Source organism: Epinephelus lanceolatus, chromosome 23, assembly GCF_041903045.1.
Source record: "Epinephelus lanceolatus isolate andai-2023 chromosome 23, ASM4190304v1, whole genome shotgun sequence".
Lineage (NCBI taxonomy): Eukaryota > Metazoa > Chordata > Actinopteri > Perciformes > Serranidae > Epinephelus > Epinephelus lanceolatus.
Genome location: NC_135756.1, coordinates 38,003,790 through 38,017,858, shown reverse-complemented (window position 1 = coordinate 38,017,858; position 14,069 = coordinate 38,003,790). Strand labels below are relative to the sequence as shown.

Genomic DNA, 14,069 nt, shown 5'->3' with positions numbered 1-14,069 from the left:
TGACAATATTTAACCTAATATTTCATTTAAAATGGTATTTTGACACATTTCTCCTGCAACAAATAATTAAGCATTCCTACGATTGTGATGCGATGAATTGTGCGGCCCCCATATGTATCTATGTGTATATGTAGATGTATATTTATGTACATGTGGACATATGGATATATATGTATATGTAATGAACACAACACTGAACTAGTGAAAAGGAAAAAAGAAAAAAGAAAAAAAAAATCTCACAAGGTGTGAACATACACTTCACATACTCCATCTAGAATTCTCCCCTTTCTTCTCTTCTTTTTTTCTATCTTCCATGTCGTCCGGCATTCGCTCACAGGCGAAAAAAATTAAAGTGATGGACTTTGTCACAAAACTGAAAACAGATATTTTTCTCCTACAAGAAACCCACTTACTAAAGTCAGAAGAAAAATCTCTTAAAGATCTAAATTTTAATCAAATTTTTTCATCCTGCTATAACAGCAGACAAAGAGGTGTCTCTATCATGGTCCACAAGAGACTACCGTTTACTTTAAACAGCACGGTAACAGACCCAGAAGGCCGCTACATAATGATGTAGCGGCTGACTAATAATGATTCTGAATAATGATTCAGTCAACAATCTTTAACAAATTATATACAATCATTAATCTGTATGCCCCTAATAATGATGATCCAGCCTTCTTTCACACAGTCTTCTCTCTACTATCTAGCCTATCAGACAGCTCGACAACTATAATCAGAGGAGACTTTAACACAGTCCTAAATTCATCATTAGACCAATCTAGTAACTCAGCACACACAAAGCAATCACAATCGGCTAAGGTAATACAGGAATATATGGATGATTTTGGGCTTGACAATGGCTGGAGACTCAAATACCCATCGAAGAGGGAATATACTTTCTTCTCTCCGGTGCATCGCTCATTTTCAAGAATTGACTTTTTTCTCTTAAATAACTCCATCTCACAAAAAATTACCACAAAAATACACCCGATCATTATCAGTGACCATGCATCAATATCACTCAATCTGCAAATAGAAACCATCCATAAACGGTCCCCAACATGGCGCTTTAATATCTCATTACTTAAAGACCCAGACTTTGACAAAATGGTGAGACGGGAGTGGGCAAACTTTCTTGAAGATAATGACTCTCCAAATTTATCTCCATCTTTAATATGGGAAGCTGGGAAGGCAGTAATCAGAGGAAAAATTATATCGTTCTCCTCCTACAAGAAGAAACAGGAATTGCAAGCAGAAAAAAACATTGAGGAAAAAATCAAACAACTAACACAGGAATATGCAAACAATCCAAGTGACCAAGTATGGAGCCAATTACAGTGTACAAAATTGCAACTGGACAATATTCTATCAAAGAAAACTGAATGTATCATACAGCAGCTGAGATATAATAACTCTGAACACAGTAACAAATCAGGAAAATTTTTGGCTAATCAGCTCCAATGCAATAAAGAAAAATCTCTGATAGCAACAATCCAGGGGCTGTCCCTCAATTACACACAATCTCCTCAGGAGATTAATCAGATTTTCTATACTTTTTACCATAACTTATATTCAACAGTAAATAATCCAAACCCAGAAGATATTCAGGCTTTTCTCGACAACCTAAATTTACCTCAATTATCCACTGAACACAGAAACATCTTAGACGCTCCCCTGACTATTAATGACCTAGAGAGCGCATTAGACAAAATGCCAACAAGTAAGGCTCCAGGACCAGATGGCTTTCCTGCGGAATTTATAAAACATTTCTGGACAATATTAGCACCACTTTTCTTCAGGACAGTGACAGAGATCAAAAAGAACGGAGGTATAAGACCTCACATGAATACAGCAGCAATCAAATTATTACTAAAGCCAGACAAAGACCCCACACTTCCTTCTAGCAATCGTCCTCTATCTTTAATCAATAGTGATATCAAAATTATCTCAAAGGCACTCGCTTCTAGGCTGGAGAAAATAATCGCATCAATAATTCATAATGATCAAATGGGATTCATTAATGGCAGACACTCAAGTAATAACGTCAGAAGAGTTCTTAATCTGATGAGTAAAGTACAACGCGGCAACACAAAAGCAATTATTTTGTCACTTGATGCAGAAAAAGCCTTCAACAAGGTCAACTGGTCCTTCCTATTTGCCACCCTGAGTGGATTTGGCTTTGGAGAGTCATTTATCCAGTGGGTATCAGCCTTATATAATTCCTCTAAGGCCACAGTCACCACCAACGGGATCACATCTCAAAGTTTCACTTTGCAGAGAGGAACAAGACAAGGGTGCCCACTCTCACCTCTACTGTTTGCAATATTTATTGAACCATTGGCTATGGCAGTCCGTCAGAACAGCAAGATCATAGGTATCCATTCTGCCAATTCACAGCACAAAATTAATCTATATGCCGACGACATTTTACTTTATCTGCAAGAACCGAAGTCGTCTTTACATGAAGTATTTAATCTCATAACAAATTTTTCTAAACTTTCAGACTACTCCATCAACTGGTCCAAATCGACAATACTGCCAATAACGGAGAACTCTTGGAATCCTGCAGACCAAAAATTTTGTTTCCCTGTGGGCAACATAAGATATCTTGGCATAAATATTTCACCCAAACTATCAGACCTGGTCCACCTGAACTTTAGCCCGCTGCTAGATAATATCTGTGGTGACCTGAAGCGCTGGAATAATCTTCCCATCTCCCTCCTGGGACGAACAGCCACGGTTAAAATGAAAATTCTACCCCAAATTAACTATTTTTTTTCCATGATTCCATTCAAACCCACATCAAAATGGTTCCTGTCATTAGATTCTGCAATTATAAAATTCTACTCAAAGAACAAAACAGCAAAAATTAGCCAAAGCACGCTTCAGAAGAACAAACTGGAAGGGGGATTAAATGCTCCTAACTTTACACATTACTATTTAGCTAACCAGCTACAATACCTATCCAAATGGTTATATCCTAACGAAGACTACAACTCCTGGCTCAAACTAGACCAGGCGGACTGCAACAACATAAAACTCTCTGACCTCCCGTTTATCACCACTACACTCAAATGTCATAACTGTTTTAAGAACCCAATGATTGCTTCCACCTTGTCAGCCTGGTGGAAAACACTAGAAATCACAAAATCTCAAATAGAACCTTGCTTGCTCTCTCCAATTCGGCATAACTCGGATGTTAAAATTAACAAAAGACCTCTCCATTTTAGCACATGGGAGATGAAGGGAGTAACTCATCTCCACCACTTTTTCCAAGATAATATACTTATGACATACACAAACTTATTTCAAACTTTTGAAATAAGAAATGGTAATTTTCTACAATATTTACAATTTATAAAAACAATCAAGAAGAGAATCCCAGCGCCTCAGGATACTTTGCAGCCACCAGAATTTGCCAAACATATTACAAAGCTTTCTCTGAGAAATAAAAAGAACCTTTCTAAGACTTAGAAATTACTGTCAGAGACCAATTCTATACATTTACCAATTTTAAAATGGGAAAAGGAGCTGGGTGTATCACCGGACCCTGACTTCTGGACTCAGATATGCAAAAATACATTTAAGATGACAAGAAACACTAATATACAACTTATCCAATTTAAAGTACTCCACAGAACACACATCACCCAACAAAAGATGAATAGAACGGGCTTCAGTCAGTCTGACATATGCACTCAGTGTACTCAGAACACTGCAGACACCTACTTTAATGCTCTCTGGTTACGTTCACCCGTCCAGCACTTCTGGTCAACAGTCACTCAAAAACTCTCCTCCATTTTGGACTGCAGGATCCCATTATCTCCCAACCTGTGCTTAATTGGTGACCTGATGACAATTGACCTCCCAAACAGCCACTGCAATTCTCTTCTAGTAGCTCTCGCCATCGCCAAGAAAACAATCCTAGTCAATTGGAAAGATACAGACCCTCAACATCAACCATTGGCTGAATCTACTTGAAGAACATATTTCGCTGGAAAATATCTGCTGGCCACAGAAACCAATTAACATAGTTTACAGAAAATTGGTCACCATTTATCTACTCACTAAATGTGTCTGTACAGTGCCACTCAGCCTGTGAGCATATGCAACCTGTACATACATGTATAAATATTACAACTCAAGAAAAACTGTTGTGTAATATGTAATGTGTTGTTAAGTGCACCCTCTCTCCCTTGAATCCGGGCCTGCTCCCTGACTCTGTGGGGGATCGCGGGGCCGGGCGGTTTTCCCCTGGGGGGCGGGTGCGTCTGGACTCCTCGCCCTGTGTGCCTGGGGTTGGCGGGGTCTCCTTGTGTTCCCTGGGCCCGGGGCGGCGTGGCCGGTCCGCCCTGGGGGGCTGTTTCCGCCCCTGGTTGTGCGCGGTGGTTGGGCTCCTCCTCCCCCCGCCCCTCACTCCTCTCCCACCCTTCCCCCTCTCTCCCCCCTCTCCCCGTCCCTCCCTGCTCCTCTCTCCCCGCCTCGGGCGGGCCTGGGGCCCCCCCCCGGGCTGGGGGCCTGGTGCGGGGGCTGGGTGCCACCCACGGGGGGGTGTTCTGCTGCCGCGCAGAGTGGGCCTGCCCGTTGGTGTGCGGCCGGCGGTGGGGGGCGGGTCGGGTGGGCTGGGGGTCCAGCTTTGGGTCTGGGGCAGTCTGGGGGGGTACTGGCAGGGTTGCGGGTTGGCCTGTGCTCCTGCGTGCCGGGGTCCGGGGGGCTGGGTGGGGCCCGTCGTCCGCGCGTCCTGGTGGCGTGCCTCGTCCTTCTGCTGGGGGTCGGTTTGCTGCGGGCGGTGTGACCCAGGTCGGGACTGTCGAAGGGGCCTCACGCTGCAGTTGCTTGGGGGGTGGGGTTCGGTGGGGGCTTGTTGGGTTTCCTTGGAGCCCACCTGGCCCGCTGCCCATGGGCTTTGGGGGCCTCGCGGTGCCGGGGTCTGGTTGGCACCACCTTCTAGCCCCTCTCATCCATCCCTCCGGCCTTTGGGCTGGGCCTACACTGGCCTGGCCTCCTAAACCACATTTAGTTCACCAACCACACATTTCACAGTTTTAACGGACCACATACATTCACTGTGTTGGGCGGCGGGTGGGTGTGTGTCTGGCTCTGGGGTGTGTCTCTGGCTCTCTGGGGGTGCTGGCCTCTGCCGCCCGGGTCCTAGGGCCTGCGTGGTGTCCTGCAGCCTCTGCGGCTCCCTGGGCGTGGGGTCTGGGCGCTCCTGCGGCCTTGGGGTGCCTCACCGCCCGCCTTCTCCCACAGGGCTGGGACATTGGCCCTGGTCCCTGGTGATGGTTTTCATAAACACAGTGGGAGGGTTCAAATACACGCATGCATGTTCGATACTTCAGCTCCGTGACGCATCGCAAAAAACCGATGGGATCACTCAAAAGGGGCTCAGTTGCTTCTCAAACCTACCACACTGCGCTGGCAACTCTTCTCCACAATTGGGCTTTCCTCCACCACCAGGACTCTCACATTTCTGGTGTTCAGTATAGACTTCTCTTTTGTTTTGTTTTTATTGTTTTGTTTTTTTTCTTCTCTTTATTATACAGTTATTTGTTTATTTTTGGTAATCTGTATGGAGCACAACAACCTCAAGGCCACAATACATCAGCTACACTGCCTGTTTCTCCTCTTTTTTTTTTTTTTTTTGTTTTGTTTTTGTTTTGTTTGTATGTTTGTTTGTTTGTTTGCTTGTTTGTTTGTTTTCTCCTTCTTCTCCGCATGCACTGTCGCTATATAACTCAGGACTTAAGCACCTGTCCCTCAATCACCCCTGTCTGTCCCTTACTTTCCCCTTGACACACTATGGTGTATCACAGCCCTCTCTGGCTCGTATTAGGAAGTTTTTCCAATAAAGGCTGCTAGGCTAGTCTCCAGGGAGGGTGGGTGACGGTCACAACCACACACAGTATGGGTATAAAATACTTGACTGCAAGATTAACAGTGCATCAATCTTCATAAAAAGCTTACACTCTTTTGTGGCGCTAAGCTACGAAGACTAATGCAGAAAAGTTTGAAAAAAAAAAAAAAAAAAAAAAGGCCAAGCCCCCGCGACAACCAATCAGCAGCAGCCACGACCAGAGCCAAGCCCTCGCGACAGCCAATCGGCAGCAGCCACGACCAGCCAGAACCCACCACTCAGAGAAGGAGACGGGTGGCACCTGGCACAGATCCTCAGAAAAAGAAGAGGTCTTACTCTCACATAAAAAAAAAAATATACATGCAATAAATGTTACAATATATGGCCGCAGCCGTAACAGGTGGCTGGTTGATTTTTAGTTCATTTATTTATTTATTTTGATCCCCCCTATGTTAATCACTTATTGATGCTGTTTTTGAAGTATGAATAAGTCAGTAAGTAATTTATTCCATTGAAATATCATTGATGTATTATAGAAAAGTGATTTATCTTTTTATAAATGACAAAAGGCACATCTGCTTCATTTTTGCTGTGGTATCGTGATACTACTCAGAACCATGATATTTTCACTGGTATCGTACCATGGGTCCCAATTTTGGTACCATGACAACACTAATCTGGAGGGGGTTCATCTGCAAAAACTAATGAAAAACTAATCAACGGTATTCGGTACTCGGTATTCGGCCAAGCGTTTAATTTTATTCAGCTTCAGCTTCGGCCACAAATTTTCATTTCGGTGCATCCCTAGAAATCAGTGTTGCATAGCCTGAAGCATCTGCAACTACACACATCCATGTTTAAGCATTAACATCTCTCTGAATGTTTATGGATCCTGTGTGCGTATGTGTGCATTTTGGGTCTGTGTGTGTGTGTGTGTGTGTGTAAAATAATGAAGTGGGGGGCAAAAAAAACTTTTTTTTTCAAATTATTTTTTCTACTTCTTCTGAAATTGCCAATTTTACATATTCTAATGTGCACATTGGTTGTTTTTAAATAAATAATGTTTATTTTGCTTTGCTTATTAAATTTATCATTTTATGAGGTACACCACCTTAAATTGATGAACACAACAAAATAGCAGTTTCTTATACATTGTTTTAAATTATGGCAATGTTTTGACTGTTGCATATACAGTACAGGCCAAAAGTTTGGACACACCTTCTCATTCAATGCGTTTTCTTTATTTTCATGACTATTTACATTGTAGATTCTCACTGAAGGCATCAAAACTATGAATGAACACATGTGGAGTTATGTACTTAACAAAAAAAGGTGAAATAACTGAAAACATGTTTTATATTCTAGTTTCTTCAAAATAGCCACCCTTTGCTCTGATTACTGCTTTGCACACTCTTGGCATTCTCTTGATAAGCTTCAAGAGGTAGTCACCTGAAATGGTTTTCCAACAGTCTTGAAGGAGTTCCCAGAGGTGTTTAGCACTTGTTGGCCCCTTTGCCTTCACTCTGCGGTCCAGCTCACCCCAAACCATCTCGACTGGGTTCAGGTCCGGTGACTGTGGAGGCCAGGTCATCTGCCGCAGCACTCCATCACTCTCCTTCTTGGTCAAATAGCCCTTACACAGCCTGGAGGTGTGTTTGGGGTCATTGTCCTGTTGAAAAATAAATGATCGTCCAACTAAACGCAAACCGGATGGGATGGCATGTCGCTGCAGGATGCTGTGGTAGCCATGCTGGTTCAGTGTGCCTTCAATTTTGAATAAATCCCCAACAGTGTCACCAGCAAAACACCCCCACACCATCACACCTCCTCCTCCATGCTTCACAGTGGGAACCAGGCATGTGGAATCCATCCGTTCACCTTTTCTGCGTCTCACAAAGACACGGCGGTTGGAACCAAAGATCTCAAATTTGGACTCATCAGACCAAAGCACAGATTTCCACTGGTCTAATATCCATTCCTTGTGTTTCTTGGCCCAAACAAATCTCTTCTGCTTGTTGCCTCTCCTTAGCAGTGGTTTCCTAGCAGCTATTTGACCATGAAGGCCTGATTCGCGCAGTCTCCTCTTAACAGTTGTTCTAGAGATGGGTCTGCTGCTAGAACTCTGTGTGGCATTCATCTGGTCTCTGATCTGAGCTGCTGTTAACTTGCGATTTCTGAGGCTGGTGACTTGGATGAACTTATCCTCAGAAGCAGAGGTGACTCTTGGTCTTACTTTCCTGGGTCGGTCCTCATGTGTGCCAGTTTGGTTGTAGCGCTTGATGGTTTTTGCGACTCCACTTAGGGACACGTTTAAAGTTTTTGCAGTTTTCCGGACTGACTGACCTTCATTTCTTAAAGTAATGATGGCCACTCGTTTTTCTTTAGTTAGCTGATTGGTTCTTGCCATAATATGAATTTTAACAGTTGTCCAATAGGGCGGTTGGCTGTGTATTAACCTGACTTCTGCACAACACAACTGATGGTCCCAATCCCATTGATAAAGCAAGAAATTCCACTAATTAACCCTGATAAGGCACACCTGTGAAGTGGAAACCATTTCAGGTGACTACCTCTTGAAGCTCATCGAGAGAATGCCAAGAGTGTGCAAAGCAGTAATCAGAGCAAAGGGTGGCTATTTTGAAGAAACTAGAATATAAAACATGTTTTCAGTTATTTCACCTTTTTTTTGTTAAGTACATAACTCCACATGTGTTCATTCATAGTTTTGATGCCTTCAGTGAGAATCTACAATGTAAATAGTCATGAAAATAAAGAAAACGCATTGAATGAGAAGGTGTGTCCAAACTTTTGGCCTGTACTGTATGTTAAAGGAGGCAATGACTGTTTTTGTTTGTTTTGTTTCTGTTTTTTTTTTCCTTTTTTCTTTTATAATTTTACACTTAACTATTTGAGGTAATGATGTGTCTTCTTCGGCAGAGCACTGACAACTGTTGACCCATTGTGCTATTTAAATTTGAGGACTTGAAGTTGTCACACACAGAAGGCAAACCTACCGTGGATGTTGTGGTCCACAGCGCAGTAGAGCCAGTATGGGCTGGAAGAATGAAATGATCATTACCAGGCAGCCTAACACAGCATGGGCTCCCTGAAAGCAGCACACAGCAACACAGCATTCAGTGCAATGATCCTATCACAACATTTACTTCCAATGGCTAAAATATGTATCAAAGGATAATATTTGAAGAATATTGGGACAAAATAAGGGTAACATTTAAGTGCAACATTAAAGTACAGACTGTTTACAAATATGGACAACTCTTCTCCACTTCCCTTCCCAGTACAAAAATGAAACCCAAATATCAATCAATCAATCAATCAATCTTATTTATAAAGCCCAATATCACAAATCACAATTTGCCTCAGAGAGCTTTACAGCATATGACATCCCTCTGTCCTTTGGACCATCACAGTGGAAGAGTGCAGTGTTCTGGGGATTTAATAGGGCACTATGAGCTCTCTTAGATATGACGGAGCCTGACCATTTAGAGCTTTGTAAGTTAGGAGAGGGATTTTAAATTAATTTCTGGATTTTACAGGGAGCCAGTGCAGAGAAGCTAAAACAGGAGAAACGTGATCTTGTTTCTTAGTTCCTGTCAGTAGACGTGTGGCCACATCCTGGATTAGCTGGAGAGTTTTTAAAGACATATTAGAGCTACCTGAATTAACAGTAATCCAGCCCAGAGGTAACAAAAGCATGGACCAATTTTTCTGCATGCTTTTGGGACAGGATAGGCCTAATTTTTGCAATATTACACAGATGAAAGAACACAGTCCGTGAAGTTTGTTTTATATGAGTTAAAAGACAAATCTTGATCAAATATTACTCTGAGTTTCCTTATGGTAGTGCTAGAGGGCAGAGCAATGCCATCCAGAGAAACTATATCATCAGATAAAGAGTTTCTCAGTTGTTTGGGGCTGAGAACAATAACTTCAGTTTTGTCTGAATTTAACATAAGGAAATTGGAGCTCATGCAGGTTTTTATGTCTTTAAGGCATTTTTGAAGTTTAGTTAATTGATCCGTTTCTTCTGGCCTTATCAATTAGTAAAATTGTGTATCATATGCATAAAAATGGAAATTTACAGAGTGATTTCCAATTATGTTACCGAAGGGAAGCATATATAGAGTTAATAAAATTGGTCGGAGCACAGAAACTTGTGGAACTCCAAAACAAACCTTAGTATGTAAAGATCATTCATCATGAACGTGACCGAACTGAATTCAATCAGTGAATAAGATGTAAACCAGCTTGGTGCAGAACCTTTAAGGTCAATTAAATGTTCCAGTCTCTGAAGCAGAATTTGATGGTCAATTGTGTGACATGCGGCACTAAGATCTAATAAAACAAGTACAGAGGCAAGTCCTTTGTCTGAGGCAATCAGAAAATCATTTGTAATTTTTACTAGTGCTGAGGTGCTGTGATGCACTGAGTGAAATTCTACAAATAAATTATTATCATGGAGAAAGTCACACAGCTGGTCTGTGACTACTTTCTCAAGGATTTTTGAAACAAAGGAAAGATTAGATATTGCTCTATAGTTGGCTAACTCCAGGATGGGCTTTTTTAGAAGAGGTTTAAAGGGAAATTTTGGTTTATTTCAACCTGTCTCCTATCGTCCTAAATTTGTTTCAAGTGACTAGTGACATAAAAATAATAGTTAGCATGTTAGCCATTAGCCTAGATACAACCGGGGCACATAGTAGCGTCAGACCTGTTAAAACGTAAGTGAACGGGCAACCTTCAAGTGCAAAGTTAGTCCACTAAACAAGCTTTTTTCCACAAAGGCCGCCTTGTATCGTTAGGATAAATGTCAGAGAACATATAGAAAACGACATGTAAACGTGTTGTCTTACCTTACCGGTGTGCTGCCATGTTTGTTTACCATCTAGCTCTGCTTTCCAAAGCGTGGCCGAAATATATCTCGCGAGCTCTAGATAAAGCCCAGCTGGATACTACTCCAGGTGGAGGTGTCTCGTCCTTGGTCACATCCAGACCTTGAAAATAAGGCTGCAACCGGTCCCATTCCTTGCAACAGAGGCATTCCTCTTCTGTGGGCATTAGGGCACAGCATCCACAGGTACACCACCAATCTCCAGAGCTACGCAGCTTTGCAGCAGCCATTCCTCCTCTCTCATCCTCTACCTGTTGCGCCCCTCTCTCTCTCCTCCATTCTTCAATTTCACAAAGCTCTTCCTCAGTGTATTCTGGCTCAAATAAATAAGGGCGGCCATCAAAATCTGCAAAATCAAATTCCTCCTCCACAAAGTTGAAGTCTGGCAAAAAGTCAGCCATTATTCTATAAATCTTTCATAAAATAAATGAATGAACTTTTCAGGCTACTGTCTGGTTCTGCCTTCCAGCTGTTGCTGCTTGTTCTCGCGCGATTTCAGGCACAGTATGAGATGGCTGCTTGTTCTCACGATATTTCGGCTGCGCTTTCAAAAGCAGAGCTAGATGGTAAACAAACATGGCAGCACACCGGTAAGGTAAGACAACACATTTACATGTCGTTTTCTATATGTTCTCTGACATTTATCCTAACAATATGAGGCGGTCCCTGTGGAAAAAAGCTTGTTTAGTGGACTAACTTTGCACTTGAAGGTTGCCCGTTCACTTACGTTTTAACAGGTCTGACGCTACTATGCTCCCCAGCTGTATCTAGGCTAACGGCTAACATGCTAACTATTATTTTTATGTCACTAGTCACTTGAAACAAATTTAGGACGATAGGAGACAGGTTGAAATAAACCAAAATTTTCCTTTAAGTACAGCTACCTTAAAAGACTGTGGTACATAGCCTGTTAATGGAGATATATATACTGATCATGTCTAATATGTGAGTGTTAACTAAAGGTAAGACTTCCTTAAGTAGCCTAATTGGGGTGGGGTCTAAGAGATATCTTGGATAGGCTGATGCCATCATGCTCTGGTGACATAATTTGGAGCCAAAATCTGCACAGTCATGATCCCTACCATATCAAGTTCCAGCCCTTACATCCATCTGACCAATCGCAAGCAGCATCATTGATCATGATTGATGGCACCGTTTGATACACACAGCTGTCAGTCATGATGTCAAACCCCCTTTGGTTAAAATCTTTTTTTTTTTTTATTATTTTGGTTTTAGTCAAACACTTGAACAAACAGTAGCGTGATAAGAACTACCTGAAATGACAGAAACCGTGTTTGTGAAAAAAAAAAATTATTTGACGCACATTTCGAATTTTTAGTTTAGGCCATATCCCACCCAGTAACATGGAGGAGGTGGGGTTTATGACCTACACTGCAGCCGTCCACCAGGGGGCGATCCAGATTTTTTGGCTTCACTTTTGTGGGGCTGTCATGTTGTCCATCTTTATTGAAAAAAAATCTGTAGAACCATCAGTTTAATATCATTGAACATCAATAACAGAATAATTATGAAAAAAAAACTTAACTAATTTATTTGAACAGTCCAAGCAAGTGGATGCCTTAAAATCAGCAAAATATAACATTTAATGTGGCTGAAGCAAGCATGTCTTTCAATCAGTCTGTTTATGAAAGGCTGAAACCATCTAAAGGCAACAGGACTGATATGCTGCTTTAAAACAAATCTTTCTTAAACTTTTTTGACCAGTTTTATGGAAACTGAGACATGGCTATCACCAGCCGCTTTAGTGGAAACAAACTACCTGATTTTAAACATTTCATCTTCCTCCACCTTTTGAGACAGCGTCAAGTACATTCAAAATTGCATTTTTGCTTTTTGCAGATGATGTGGCTCTGTTGGCTTCATCACACTGTGACCTCCACTATGCACTGGGGTGGTTTGCATCTGAGTGTGAAGAGGTCGACATGAGAGTCAGCACCTCTAAGTCTGAGGCCATGGTTCTCTGCCAGAAAGCAGTAGATTACCCCCTCTAGGTGGGAAAGAGATTCTACCCCAAGCAAAGGAGTTCAAGTATCTCAGAGACTTGTTCACGATTGAGAGTAAATGGAGTGTGACATGGATAAGACGTTTGGCCCAATGTCAGCTTTGTTGTGCTGCACCATTGTGATGAAGAGAGAGCTAAGCAGGAAGGCGAAGCTTTTGATCTTTTGGTCCATCAATGTCCCAACCCTCACCTACGGTCATGCACTTTGAGTATTTAAATTCAATTTCAATTCAATTCATTTCAATTCAATTCAATTCAAGTGAAGTCAAGTCAATTCAATTTTATTTCTGAAGCCCAATATCACAAATCACGATTTGCCTCAGAGGGCTTCACAGCATATGATATCCCTCTGTCCTTTGGAATCTCACAGCGGTAGTGACCAAAAATAATGAGATCGCAGACACAAGCTGCCAAAATGACTTTCATCTGTAGGTGCCCAGCCTTAGAGATAGGGTGAGGAGCTCAGACGTCTGGAGGGAGCTCTGATTAGAGCAATTGCTCCGTCACATTGGAAGGGGCCAGTTGAAGTATTTCAGGCATCTGATCAGGATCCTCCTGGGCGCCTCTCGTTAGAGGTGCTCCAAGCATGTCCAACTTGTGGGAGGCCCCAGTGCAAACCCAGAACACGCTAGAGGCATTGTATTGCCCTGTTTCCACCAAGCAGTACGGTACGGTACCGTTCAGTTAGGTACGCTTTTTTACTGTTTCCACTGTGAATAGTTGTGGATGGTACCAATGAAACCGTTACGTAGTGTCCTCATTTTTGGTCACCCTTCTTTTGGGGTACCAAGCACACAGATCTGGTACTAAAAGGTGGATCTGTGAACGCTGCAGTCTGTTGGTTGGTCAATAGCGGACTGTTGCTCTTGCTCAGGGCTGAGTTGTGGCTGGTTTTGGGGCTTATGTAATCACTGTTCATATCGTGGAGAGTTTTACATATATTAGTAAACTATAACTATAAATAACTATAAAATAAAAGGATGTTTTGCTGGCTCTTGCAGCAGCTGCCATCTTAGAAAAAAGAACTTAATTCACTGAGTCGACTGCCGGCAACTTTTGAGGTGGAAAGTTAACTTGTTACATTACTCAGTGTATGAGCCTACGATGTGAATCCATCAGCACACCTTAAATTTTCAATATGACAACTTTGACCATTACTTTAGTTTTTATTGTCTCTCTTGGATGACATGCACTATTAGTGATGAATGGATCTTTAAGCATTTAAAAATATATGTTAATTGTGACCAGATTCTGTGAACTGCAAATAACCTGAT

At 42.1% G+C, this 14,069-nt stretch overlaps 1 protein-coding gene across 1 annotated transcript in view; it reads right to left on the bottom strand.

The window, feature by feature from the left end:
- The window catches only part of LOC144461762 (putative ferric-chelate reductase 1), a 113,008-nt gene that overhangs the window by 35,058 nt on the left and 63,881 nt on the right, over positions 1–14,069 (bottom strand). Inside the window, exon 5 of the mRNA XM_078165165.1 lies at positions 8,875–8,966. Coding sequence (XP_078021291.1) covers positions 8,875–8,966 — 92 coding nt within the window. The remainder of the gene's footprint in view (positions 1–8,874; positions 8,967–14,069) is intronic.